Raw genomic sequence first — 14,725 nt, 5'->3', positions numbered from 1 at the left:
CATTCTAATGGCCTGGATCTCTTGTCCTTTGAACATATTTAACTGTCAACAGAAGTTTTCCATGGTTTCCATTAAGGCTGCAGCACTGATCCCCAATACTTTTGTCTTCCAACTCCACCAGGGTTCTATCCCTGCACTTACTCCTACTCATTCTGCTTAACCTCCACCTTCCCACTGAAGCTCCTGAGGACATAAAGACAACCTTTCAAATTCTCTTTGGTGCTCAACCTACATACCTCAGGTGAGCAATATTCCACATTAAGATAGCAGTAGTATATGGGGCAGCTAGACTTGCTACTAGGTGAGAGCATGCTATGACTACAGAAGAAAAATTCACCCAGATCTCATGGAATTTCTTCCAAATATAGCAAGTGTCTTGTCAGGCTGGATATTTTATGGGAATTACGGATTTTTAATAGGAAATATATGTCCCAACAAAGCCTTTTTAAAAGCTTTACAAGGAAATAAAGCCTGACTAGGAGCAATCAGAAAATACGATTGCAACATGAGACAGAAAAACCCAGTCACTAAATTCATATTCTTAGGAGAGAGGGAACCTGCTCTTTAAAGGCAAATCAGAAGTACTGATCAAGATAAACTGCAACACACTTACTTTTTGTGCAATGGCCGAGAACTTTAACACATGGAGTGTTTCATCATACGTTGAAGCACATTGGCTTATGTTTACTATCATGTATACACTCCCCTTTCCACTGAAGAATCCTTGAAGGAAATGAGTTAGTTTACTTTCCCGAAAGGGTATGTGCTGCTGCGACCTTTAAAGACAAAAGAACAGATGACCAGATGTTTAATAATTTCCAGTCAGTGTAAAAGCTACCCAGCATGAAGACTTAAAAATATTTATTAAAGTAGTAGTCATTAAATAAATTAAAATTGTTTTGGACTAGATGCAGCTGTTTGTAGAGAGACCATGTGGCTGTTGTGACTGTGGCTTTAGCCATTATCTTAGATAGGCTATAGCAATATAACCAATGGGAGCACTTAAACTGAAAGTGTTCAACGTTTAGCCGTGGGCAGGTCACACAGCCTCATGCTACACCAAACTATACCCCAACCTCTCTCTTCCCTTCCACATTAATGAAGAGAACATATCTAGTTCTAGGCATGCAGTATCCAACATCATCAGAGATCTCTCTCACTCGGTATCCGGCCTCTGAGAATGGACAAGAGCAAGTGCCTAGGCAAGAAAATGAGCATACACCAAACACATGGAGATACTTTTCAGAACTTTCTTCCTAATCTCCCAGCAGTTTGGCACTTCCTAAAAAAAAAAAAAAAAAAAAAAATCACAATTTGTGCCCTTGAATTTAACAGCTGGGGATGTAGTTTTTGATGCTTATAGGAAATTTTATGAGAATTCCTAAAACATGACTGAACGCACACTTGCCACCAAATAGGTTGCCTGCATTTTGGACACATAACAGCTATTCAGTTACATGGACAGTGCTACAGAACTCAGGAAGGCAGCGACACTCCTACCAGAGTACATAGACAGCTCATAAGTAGCTTTGCTGCAGGACTGGTAGTCCAAAATAATTTTAAGAAAGTTTCTATTTCCTATTCAACTTGCAAAGGGCATGTATTAACACTTTAACAATATAGAAGAAATGCTCTGAAGCATGATCTCTTAAAATTCCAAGTTATTGGGATCAGAAGAAGTCATTCTGAATACATTAACAGCCCTCTAAGCAGCCGCTAGTTTTAATGCATCCTTCCTATCTGGAAAGAACAGAAAAATAAGACAGACTGTAAATTCACAGAACATAATCAGGAACACACGCTAGCAAAGCTTCTTCATCTTAAGGTGTTACAGACTTTGAACAGGCTGTCAGGAAGAGTGCTACGGGGTAAGTGAATTTGGCAAAGCACATCCATCAGCAGACTGGGTTCATTTAACTTCTGGGACAGAAATAGAGCTGCAAATGAGAACATGTGGAGAAAGCAGTTCCTGGACAGTTATATCCAGCTGTGACTATATATTGTACTGTTTTTTAGACAACTAGCTTCTTGTATTATTTCACTCTTATTTAGATCCCCAAGGTAGGGCATAAATAGCAGGAAGGCTTTCTTTTGTCTGCATATGGTTAGCTGGATCAGGAGGAGAGTGTTAAAAGTTATGTCAGTATTTATTAAAAAACAGACAAATTTTGTCAAATGGTGCACAGTTATGATAGCACAGCAATGTTCTGCTGATGAAAAAATGTTACACTAGAAGTATTAGACAGTTGAGTTAGTTCGTAAGGAGTAATAAAAGGCTAAAAATTTGACACTTACTATGACACTGGTGAAAAGGGGGGTTTAAACTTATTCCAAAGTTTGATTTTTTGATAAACCAAGCTCAGAGGAGTAAAGTTAAATTGCTAAAATATACAATAGCATGCTTAAAGGAGATTAGAATTGATGATTTAAAGAGCAGAACAAGGCAAGTTTAAGATAACTTTGGTAGATCAACAAGTCTATACATCATTTCCACCAAAAACTTAGTATTAGCATTGCATATTTTAAACATTGTAGGTAATACCTAAAAGCCACAACCAGTTTGCAATTCGTACAAGGACTTACTTTGACTGTTGAGAATTCTTGAGTGCGTTAATACACTTGCCTAGAATCAGAAGAGAGGTGTTTATATTTCCACTCTCTTTCAATCTATGACCTTCATTGTGGGTCTTGGCATATCTTTCTGAACCAGCAAGATCACACAGTGACAATCTGAAAACAGATAAGGAAAACTCCCTTTATTTACCTTAGAACATGCACAAATTATTCACTTTTTAAAATGATCACTGTTTTTAGAGGAAGAATTTCTTGATCTTCATCTGCACAAACACTTCCATTCTTTTCAGTGTTGCTTTCCCAATCAAATTTTACATTACTTCCTGACAAATCTTTTCCCAACACACTTCTTATTTCCCCTCCCCGCCCCCGCCATCCTCTTCCTTTTGAGGACTTAGACGAGTTCAGGTATATAGCAGGCTAACAGAACCTTGTGCTGAACAGAGGGGACAAGATATAGAACAGCACTGCAACCTGATGGCTGGAGATAGAGGGCCAAGTACTGCATGATTGTAGAAAGTGGGGAAAAGGAGTGGGAAGTGGGTAGAAAGTGCATGAGCTTCTACCAGGAAGCACTGGGTATATAGTCAGTACCAGTACACCAACACAGAAGATAACTGACAACTTCATCACAAAAGAAGAGAGGGTCTCTGCTCTGAACTTACTCATTGACTCGGGTGACTTGTGGGGCTCCTGAATCTTCAATTTTTAGTATCTTAACTGTGAATATGCTGTGACTAAAAGGAAAAGTTTAAATCAGCAGAGAAGATAAAGTAGACTAATACCTTCAAAATATTTTTAGCCTCCACAACATCTGTTCAAAACACTGTTGAATCTGTCAACTTGTCTCAGCATATACTCTATCAGATACAAACTTTTAAAGAGATGCTGGTGTAGCCTTTATTTTGCTTTTTCCTCAGACATTTAGATGGAATAAAGCTAAGTGCTTTTGCTTGAAGGACAGTATTTGATAAATCTGTTAGCTTTTGTACAGGTTCATCTTACTGACGGATTGAATCCTTTTGACTAAAAACATTGGGTCACACAGTGCTAAAGGATGCCAAACCTAGATATCTAGACCCTGTTAAAGCCTCTTCCCCTCCTAAAAGCCACAATCCATATTTTAGTTCCCCCTTCCTCCCAGACACCATCCTATGCCCAGTGCTATTCAAAAAGTTTCTCACCTTCTGCTGGAGAAAGTATTTAGCTTCGTGCTTGCGATACTCTGGTGTTTCAACCCCAGTTTTAGAAGTCTAAAAGCTTCTTTAGAATCAGAAATCTGAACCCACTGCAGACCTTTAGGAAGAACAAACACAGTAATCTTGTAAATATCATTATCAAAAAGAAAGAAGGGATTAGGGGATAACGTATGCACACCAAGAATAATACGTTTATTTGAGACAAAAACATTTTACTAAGCATGCTTCAGACAGAAATTATGTGACGACAAAATCAAGATTCTTCCTTCCATGGGAAAGGAAGGGCACATATCTCTCATCATTTCATCTTATTAGCACACAGAAATATGCTCCATCCAAATTAAGTGAGCAACCTTAGCCTCCACTCTGAAAAGCCAAAGCACAGGGTCTAATATGAGCATGAACGCCCTATGTTCATACTCATCAAGGCAGAATTCTACCTGGACAGCTTCTCTGGTTTAGCCTACGATTTTGAGGGTGCGGGGGGAAAATCACCTAGACATCTTTCAGGGCCATCAAGTTAAAAAAAAAAAAAAAAAAAAAAAAAAGAAAATCAGTGAAGAATTTTGTCTGCAATATGATGACTGTATATCACCTTGGTATGGGCTAGAGTAAATACCTACAACCCTACTAATGGAACTTTATGGCCTCTGTTAAACTAGAGGTCACCAAAATTGTACTAGCAAAAATACCAGCTGTGAGGAAGAAAAATAAGAAAATCATCAGCTGGTTTTCCTCAAGAACATCAGGAACAGCCTTATACCTCCAAATGTTATAAAAAGAGATTATGCTGAAGCATAGCTCAAAGCAGACTATTTCCTACTTCACACCTCTTCTAGTCTTTGAAGAAATGAAGGAGTTGGGTTTATCATCTGATTCAGCTTTTTGAATTATAATTTGGCATATAAAAGATAAAAGGAGCAGGCCAAACACCTCCAAAAAAGCCTTTAATCTAGAATTGGTGTCTTGATTTTCCAAAGAACCTATAAATCAAATAGGATTTGAAACCTGTTATTTCCATGGCCAGAAACAAACACTGAACTGTTAGAGTTCTGCTAACCCCCCGCCTCCCCCAACCCACAACAAATCACATCACAGGCTTCATTAGAGTACTGTAAAATGTAATTTGCAGTCAGACTGAACTTTCTCACATATTCTCTGAAAATACTAACAAAATAGAACTGTTGAGCCAATTATAACTATAGGTAAGAATTTGGAGTCTTTTTTAAGAAAATGGAAAAAATCAAAACACTAAAAAATTTGTCAATTGTTCTCAATATTTCTCCCATTTCAGAGAAATATCAAGTCAGTGGAGTGCACGCAGGCTTTTAAGAGTTACAGTTAACAACAGAGAGAAAACACTATTAAAGGTACAGATACTTCTGTGTATGTAGATTGTTGCCTTTCATACCCAAGGCAGACATTTCTGGTGCCACAGTGAATACAGTTAGGAGTTTTCTAATCTAGAAATAAATATTATTACAGGAAGACTGACTTCTCAAATTACACGTTTGGCAATTTGCAATGTATTCTAATCACCTTTTACATAAGAACATCCCTTGATGTCTTGAGCAAGGCGTAGTGTTTTTCTTTTCTTGTCATTTGACATAGGAATCAGTAGATCATAAAAACATTCATTGTAAATCTCACAAAATGAAACCCAAAGAGAAAATTTCACGTGATTTTTCGCAGTTGTGCTAGATTGTTCTGAGCCTTTTAAGAGTTCTTCCAAATCTGTCAAGTACAAAATATTACAAGTCAGTATAGACCTTGTAAAATAAACTTTATTCAAAAAATTAATAAGTGAAGACTGATATTACAGCAGCCTTCTAAAAAGCACTTACCCCAGACAAAAATCCCTTGAAACTTTTCTCCCCTTTCTTAAATATCTGGAAGTCACATGCTTACCCTACATATCTGCCAGACACCTCATCTACCACTTCCTTTCCCACTTGCAAATTCTATCAAAAACATGCAGCTTTGTTAGAATTATTCAAGTCTCTTCAATGTCTTTAAAAGAATCAAACTGACAAGTACATATCATTCTAACATTTTAAAGCAAACCTAGTATTTAGGTAGTTTTTAAATGCTAGAATTAGGTTTATCTAATTACATACAGGGTCAGGATACCACTAGAAACCATAGCATAAGTAGTACTATTTTTCCTTGCCATAGTTTCATCTCATTTAATGTCTGTTCAGGTAAACTTCTAACCATTTTATCCTTGTGTTTTCTGGCCAGATAAATTGATCACTATCCAATTCACAGGCATATAAAAATGCCAAGCAGTCATTTTATTATTAACATAGGCCAGAAGTCAGTTGACTTTAAGAAAGCTTCTTTGCCTGCTTTAATTGCAATTCTTTAATATAAAACATACCCTTACAACCAACTGGTGCTTTGCTGTTAGTGCTATCTTGATGGTCTACCTACAAAAGAGAACAGAGGCTTTAAGATACATCGTTGACAGTAGATCACCAGTTCCTTTTGTAACAGCTCCTACTAGACAGTAATACAGTGTAGTTGCAATATGCCAATACAAAGATCCTGACTAGGCATCATGTCTAGTTCAATGCACCTGTTCACTCCTATTGAAAGGATTGTTCTTACCTTAATACTCATCCCTGACACTTCCCTTACATCAGGCCCTATCACAGTACAGAGCACTTCAGCTCCCTGAGCCAGAGGAAAACTAGCCACAGAAAAATAGAGGGGTGGGACCCCACAGAGAAACAGGGTGATTTAACAGGATGATTTGCGGAACTCCAGTTGTAGTTTACACATTATTCTTAACCTGGTGAATCTAGAGAGTCTGGAAATTTTTTAGTATTGGTATTTTGCTAATTCAGGATTCCGTATCTTACAGCTTCCTAGGTCAACTCTCAGAAATAGAGGTAAATGTAGAACACTTGTTCACTTAAGAAATTAAGTGAACAACTTACTACTACATGATACAGGCTGTATCACAGTTGAAATAAAGCCCAGGTTTTAGAAAGAGAAGGAAAACTTCCTTCTGCTGAATTCTTAAAAAAAAAAAACAAAAAAAAACAAAGTAAAACAAATCCCTACAGATAGAGGTTAATACACACACACTCCATTCCCACTCTTAGTTTTGGTTGTTTGGTTTTTTTAGGCACAGAACTGCAAAGAAGTGCAACTCGTCTACCAAAACCAGTATGCTTAAGAGAAGAAACATGGATTAAAAAACAGGTGTGATTTGGGTTGGGTTTTTTTAATGTTTTGTCAAGAGCATATATCATATAAAGCTGGGATTCCATAAAGCAATTCCTGAAATAGTTAAATACGTGTGTAATCAAAACTTTCAGGTTTAAGCTTTACGCATATAAAACACCCACCCAAACCTCTCTCTGTTGAAGTAGGTGCAAACTTTGAAAACTGTTGTTATAAGAACAATACTTCAGCTTAGAGATTTAGTGGCAAAACTACAGGGGACACATACATGATCGTTTTTTCTGAAGCCCTTAAAGACTGCTAGAGCTAGATAGAACATACGCCTGTGCTTTTGAAGTGAAGTCTTGAAGAACTCTGCTGCCACCTGCCTTCCACACTGGAGAATTCTAGTTAAGTAACTCGGATAAAAATCAAGGTAACAGATAGATTCCATCCCACAACAGCCACACCACTGTATTATAACCCAGCATACCACTAGGCAGATAATTCTTTTCACTAAAAATAAAAAATGCACTGCAATCCATTTCTAGTTCCAATTCCTAGCATATGCTCAGTTTTCTTACATTATTGCATTCATTTCAGAGTTAAAGACACCAGGAAAAAGATATGCTTATACAAAATACAAATCCCCACAACTGTAATTGGACTAAACAGCTTTAGAGTTCCAAGCAATTCATGAAACTGAAGTGTATTTCTGGACTACTCAATAGTGAACTGTTTAAGAATAAAGTCCAGCAGAAACCTGTTTGAATTCAAATCTTTAGAAATCCAACAGCTTTATAGCTCTGCTGTTCCAAAAAACCCTTTGCTTCCTTTGAGGTTATTGGCATAGACTGGAAGAGGGGAACAACCTCAAAATCATTCATTTCTTTCAAGTATCCTGGAAGAGAGTAAATTGTTTAAAGGAGCAGACCTACTAGCATCCCCGCAGATGGCGAGACTATTTGCATTCCATCCTTATTAAGCACCAGTAACCCCAGAGGATAAATTATCAGATGCTCAAACTATAGAAAAAAACCTTAGTGTTTACATTCTATAAAGTATTCAGCCACAAGGCAGAAATTCACAGAACAGGGTTCATCAGCAATATTGCTCACTTTGCTGCTCATCTGAAGAGCTACCTGACAGCAAAGACACTTCCATACTTAAATACAGAGAGTTGCTTCCCATTGAAAAATGAACATGGTAACATTGAGCTATCTAAAGATGCATGTACTCGTCAGTACAGAAAGAAGTGCTCCTCTACCTCTTTTGTTAGGCGAAGTATTGAATTTTTAATAGCAGTTTCTTCTTTCACTTGGTCTCTAGTCAGCCTTATATAATCTCTGCACCGATGGGGTTTGAAATCCATTGCTGTGTATAGCCTCCCTTGAATACTTTTAAACAACATATCCATAGTCCTTGGCAGAATACCGATGTCATCTTCTGTCCCTGAAAGCAACATACCAAAGAAAGACCCTAATTATTACTGTGAACAAGATATACAAATAAACAAAGACAGAAAGATAAGCAACTCTAATCTCAAGGCATACATGATGGATTTGGAGGCCACTTACAGCACGAAGCAGTGGGTTTTTTATTCTCAAGGTAATAGCAATGTCATTAGTGTTCTGAAAGGTATTTGGCTTTCAGCAACAGCTCATGCTCTACCCCTTAGACAGTAAGGGGCAGAACATAAAAACTGATGGGGTGTTCTGCATAAACTTAGCCTTAAGGAAAAAAAACAAAAAACAAACCAACCACAACCAACGCACATTCAATAGAGATTTGCAGTTTTTCAATTGCATTTCATAGGCTGCCTTCACTCTCTCTCTCAAGGAAGTAATCTGCAAATACAACTGATGACTCCTCTCTCAGCTGCAGTCCTGTACTAATTCCACAGACCCTACCAAAAAAGTTCTAGAAGCCTTGTGAAGACTCACTCCTTTCCCTGTCCCAGACCCTTTCCTACCAAAGCATCCTACTTTTGCACATGAAAGGCAAAAAGGAGTCAGATAAAAGCCTCAGTGAACACTTGATCTTTCTGAATCCAGATGCAAGTTTAAAAAGGGTTCACTTAACTTTGATTTCTAAACCAGAGAGGAGAGGAAAGAGGGGAGAATGGAAGAGAAACAACTATCCTGTCTCAGACTGACAGCATTATCTTCCAGCCTCTGATAACTCCTACCGCTCCTGAGACAGATGGGCTTTCACCAGTTACAGCACTAGCTGTGCTGCCCAAGTCAGAACCTATGTAAAATCTAGCTGGCACTCAAACACCAAGCTAGGAACCAAATAACATACTAAAGTACTGTTGGATTACATTTGTTTCTCCTCATCTACTCGTAATTTTTTGTTTCTCGTAATGCCACTTGTAATTCAACCTCACATGAACAAAGTAGCAGTCACTGGCAAACAACAAACAGTCCTAAAAAACTGTTGCATCTTTCACTTAAGTCCCTTGCCATTGACTGAATACAGACTGCCATGTACTGCCAGAAAGGAAAGGCTATATTGACAATACTGGGAATAACAGAAGAGGAAATCATGGCACCCCGTAGGCAACATTCTGCCCTGACAGTTCTTATCACAAGTTGATAGTTAAGTCCTAGAAAAATATAATAGCATGAAAAAGTCTGCAGAGTCTGAAAAGACATGAATCAAAAAGTCTTGAAAACCCACACAATATAGCCCAAACTAGCTAAGCATGCGGGACTGTACACTTTAGGAATTTTGGGGGGTTGTTATTTACCTATTATTTATTAGGACAGAGCATGCCATCATTGCCCCAGATTAATGATAACTGAAAATACTGGCAGTAGTCTTTAGTTATAATCTACCTAACAGAAGATCACTTAGAAGACAATGTCACTTCAATAAAGATCAATTTCATATGGCATAAGACATATTGTCCTTCTACTACTTCTGTGTATAAAATAAGCATTATAGAATCTAGAACTGCCATTTTATTATAGGAGAAATTGTTTCCATCTAAATCACGCCACCTTATTTGTTAAAATGTTTTGGAAAATAATTAAAGAATGACATCTTCCAACCAGAAAGGATATTGAGCTTTAACAGTACAGAAACAGTACATCAGGAGACAAGGTCTCCTAGGATATTATTGATAAACTCAGAAACTCGAGACAAGACAGAAATACTTGGAAGTACTCAAATATGTTTCAAAACATTTATGCTCTGCCTGTAATAATTGAAACGGACTCAAATACTATTCCTTATTTGGAGACAATGCATATAAGATGCATATGACCTTTATAATAATGATTAAGAAAATATGAGTCTGGACTTACACACTTTTCACATTCTGATATACAGAACACATATTTTCTTAACTCCCCCCTCCACCCTCTAGATACTTGGAGGAAAAAAGAAGTCACATACACCTGGTTGAAATTATTACAGCCTTACAAAGCAATACCACTGTATGTTTACGTAAACTCTGGCAGTGACTGTCAGTTGGCAGTTTAGTGATATTGGTTATGGAAGGAGACTTTCAAAGGCTATTTATTATTATTATTATTCAAGAGAAGCCAATGTACAGGGCCTACAGCTTAAATAAAGGAAAGAGTTATAATATTTCTGCTAGAAGTAATCCTCTCAAAAAAAAAAAAAAAAAAAGGAATTTCATTCAAGAACACATTTCTACTTATACCTTGGAATGTGTAGGTTTTCCCAGCATTTGTAACGCCATATGTAAAAATAAGACGATTATATCCATCTAAGAAGTCTTGCACTGGTTGCTTCATGGTGCCTTCAAAAAATTCTTCTTGAGTTGTTTCAGGGGCAAACACCTGAGCATTACCAAGAAACATCTTTATTTTGTTTCAGCAATCATTAGAGACTTTTAAAGAATCCTTTAAATTCTGTATGTTTATAATCTTAAAGACTATTGACAGTTTAAAAATCTAGTTGGATTGCTATTTAATAATATAAAGTTAAACAAATTTTTCCAGGAAAAGATTAAAAATTTTTAAAGACAATTCATTTACTTGTGAAAAAGTGAACTTCTGTCCAACAGTTTTTTCACTCAGTCGACTCAAAGAATATTGGGGTGGCTTCAGTATGACACTTGTTGAATCTTCAATCGAAACACAGCTCTATTAAAAGGAACCAGAAACAATGCAGGCATGAAAAGTGTATGAAAAGCTCAGCTTAGAGGAAAAAACAAACCAAAAACCCCAAGCATACATTTAAGGTATTTTCAAGTTATATAAATGTCACACCTGCAATTCATTTTCTCTCTCCAACGATGTAAATGGCCTAATACGCAGGCAAACTTGTATGTGTCCCTTAGGCTCCAAAACGTTCCTCTTAAATAAAAAAAAAATAAGGAAGTTAGAAATTTGACTAGCTTCTTTGTTGGATAGCTAGCATCTTAAGGCAGTTTTATTTTCACCAGGCTACTTTGAACAGACTTATTTGATGACAAGAGAAGCAAAAGTAATTCACTACATCAGTTTTCACAAGTGCTTAGGCCTCTGCAGAAGTTCGCTGTGATAACTTAAGAGTTCATAATCTTGCAGCATATATATATATATACACACACACACGACACTAAGGCAATGAGAAATCAAGAATGAAACCCACAAAAACATTCTATGATTAAGCTGCTCCAAGACTGATGCGCCCAATAAGGTATCAATGCAGTGCCACACAACTTAGTCTAATCCTATCTATCTCCTCCAAATTAAAAACATACTAAAGATGCTTTTCATCTTCTCTGTAAAATTCTGATTATTCGTATTGATGAAAAGACTAAGCTTATTAAAAAATATCCAAACAATGCAAACGTTAAAGCTTTCTTACCTGGCTTGTGTCCGAGTCTGAAGAAACCAAAGAAAAATCACCAGAGAGATCTGTTTTAAGGTCTTCCACACTTACTGGCCCTGTTCTTTGAAGTGGCTCAGCACTAGCAATATAGGATGGTCTGAAAAATTCCTCTTTATCCAAATTTGGTTCCATCCTGCGAGATAAAATAAAATCCTTCTTTTGTTTTCTGATCACATAACATAGAGCTTCTGAAGTCTCTTATATAAGACAAGCCAATTTGAAACTGATAGCTGCAGTTTCTTTAAGGAGAAAGCTTTCTTTATCCTATTCAAAATTTACACAGCAAGTTTCTGATAGCTGGGGAGAGGGTCTGCAATGGAGTTCACATCACGATGAAACAAGACCAGCCATTCTTCTTTCAATGCAAAGCAACTGTTTATGAGGGAAAAAGCCTTACACATATACCACAACCTTGCTAAAACCCATGTTTGACAAGGAAGATAGAATTAAAAAATAAAAACACCAAACAATCATATTGTTCCACATCCGTTTCTCCATCATCCCATTATTGTGTCCATTTAGAATAAAAGTTCATTGCAAGAGTAACCCAGACTTCATGGTTATCTCTGCAGGACCTGATAAATAATTGGTATTATAAATATAACACAATGTAGCTTAATGCATGACAGAGTTCAGAAAAATTCTGAAGACTAGCATATAGTTTTAGCTATTAAGGGGACACTAGAAAATTAGACCTCATGCCAGAGGGCAAGTTACAGAATTGTTTTTTAGTAACTTTTTCAGTCATTTTATAGATCAGCAATTCATCTATTAATCCAAAATTTAATGATTTTTGTGCATCTCAGAATCTGGGCAGTGAAAATTTGCTATAGAAAATGAAAGTAAATTGATTCAGCGTTGATAGTAGACAGGTAGATTTCAAAATAATCTTTAAAAAGTGCATTTTATTTCAAAATATTGGCGTATTTTGTCTGCCCTTCACTCTCCAGTTGCTTTTTCCTGTGATGTTACAGACGTGGCTTGGCAGCTTTTGTTATAAATTAAGTTTAACTCATTGGGCTCACAGACTATGACAGCAACTCACTGGGCTCATAGACTATGGCAGCAAGCATTCCAGCAATTAGACATCTACCACATGGTCTCCTACAGTTTTGAAGCTTTGGACATGATGAGTCAATGGTCTAATACTACATTCCCATGTCTATGCTACAGCCACGTATATATATTTTGTCTCTAAATACTAATGGAGAACACACAGCATTCATTAAAACAGTGGACAGACCAGGGCTGGTTCGAAAAGGTGTTGCCTATTAAGCAGTCGTAATATTTTTGTTCCGCCCAGCAAAAAACCTGAAATATGCCAGCACTTTGGTGTCAAAACATTTAACAGTTCAGCCTGACTATCTAGCTTGTAAAAGGCAGATACAAGGCTTCATGAAGCCAGACAAACTTCACCAAGAGGCAAATGAGGTAAAGCTATACATAAACTAAGCAGCAATGTTTAGTTTAATCTACAGTTCTTATTTTGTCAGACAACTATATGAAAACCAGGAAAAACTTGGCCTGAAATACTGACAAAGCTTGAACAAACACCAAGTTGGGAATAAGCTACTACTGGAAAGAAACATACCTGTGCTGTCACGATCTAGAAGTCTTCCTCATCAGCTACACAAAGTCACAGGGCAAAACTCTTACCAGACCTTGACAGGAAACATAGTTGTTAGGTAACTGACAGTTTAGTTGTTTTAAATATAAGCTTATTTTAAAGTGTGATTTGTCGAGATTATGCTCTCACTCTGTGCTTTTTTACCTAAGGGGCAAAATACAAACATTAAGCTATGTATGTAAAGCTGGAATTCAAAGCATTCATATGAGCCCAGCATTCAGATAAGTCAGGTTGAACCACTAATAGCATGTAAAACACAAGATGCAAACTGTCCATCTGTCTGCACATTGTGTCATACAGCACTGTAATTACCTTAGATGTTCTGGGGTAAACAGGTATACTGCCCGGCTGTAGCCTCTAAAATGTACTTGTATACTGGGATACGTTATTGTAATTCTGCTTATCGTGACAACAGAGTTTAGAGCTGCAGACACCTTAAGAGAAGGGTATCCAGAATGGCACACAAAGCAAAACCTGGTCACGGTACACACACAACCTGTAGCACTGTCAGACAGCACAAGGGTTGAAAAGGCTCCAAACCTCACAGCTGGCAGCTTATAAAGAAACATAACGCATCAGTACTTACACTTTAAAAAATTTAAAAGAAAAGTTTTCCTCCGCAATTACCAATCTCTCACTGCAAGGCTTCGCAGTGTTGTCCCGTTCTTACGGGACACTGTCGCATGGCCTGGTCATAGCCCTGGACGCTACCCGTGACTTGCACGCCCCTCAGCAGTACCTAAAAGTTTTCACACACACATCCCCCGCTCCACAAGTTTTCACCCACCGTAGTGCCAGGGGAGAAGCGAGGGGAAGAGGCCTCAGCACCGCCTGCCACGCAGACCCCTCAGCACCGCCCGCCACGCAGACCCCCCAGCACCGCTTCCCAGCTCCGCGACCCCGAGGTCGAAACCGCCGCCTCCTTCCCTCCTCTAGCGAGCGGCCGGCAGTCCGACAGCCCCACAACCCCTTACCGGAGAGCGCACGGCAGGCTGAGCGAGCCCAGCCACCGACCTCCGCCAGGCGAGAGCCGCTCGGCTCTGCTGAGCGGCCCTAGCAACCGTTGCGACTCACCAACAAAACTAAGGCACGGCCGCGATTCTTTTCAAATCTGACCAATGGCAGAGCTCGGCGCCGTCACGCGACCGCCAGCGAGGGAGGGCGGACGTTGCCGCGGCGAAAGGCTCGGCGGGAAATGTAGTCTGGGGGGGGCACGCGGCGGGGCCGGGCCGGGCCGGGCCCGGGCCGGGCAGCCCGGCTGGCGGTGCGGGGGGGAGGTTTCCTCTGAGGCGGCGGCTGGGCT

The 14,725-nt window shown here is 38.5% G+C and overlaps 1 protein-coding gene across 1 annotated transcript; it reads right to left on the bottom strand.

Annotated features, from left to right (window-relative positions):
• Nucleotides 1–585: 585 nt before the first annotated feature.
• Nucleotides 586–14,467, bottom strand: LOC141939012 (kinesin-like protein KIF20B; the record flags this gene model as incomplete). The annotated part of the gene is made up of 13 exons (XM_074858038.1): nucleotides 14,397–14,467; nucleotides 13,387–13,456; nucleotides 11,772–11,928; nucleotides 11,189–11,275; nucleotides 10,955–11,062; nucleotides 10,618–10,756; nucleotides 8,212–8,396; nucleotides 6,154–6,202; nucleotides 5,313–5,507; nucleotides 3,759–3,870; nucleotides 3,240–3,311; nucleotides 2,584–2,730; nucleotides 586–776 (listed from the first exon to the last, which is right to left on the bottom strand). Coding segments are annotated over exons 3-13 (1,441 nt in total), but the record flags the coding sequence as incomplete, so codon positions are not given.
• Between the last annotated feature and the right edge of the window lie 258 nt (nucleotides 14,468–14,725).

This window comes from Strix uralensis, unplaced genomic scaffold (assembly GCF_047716275.1).
Source record: "Strix uralensis isolate ZFMK-TIS-50842 unplaced genomic scaffold, bStrUra1 scaffold_498, whole genome shotgun sequence".
NCBI classification, from domain to species: Eukaryota; Metazoa; Chordata; class Aves; order Strigiformes; family Strigidae; genus Strix; species Strix uralensis.
This window is presented reverse-complemented; position numbering and strand designations above follow the sequence as displayed.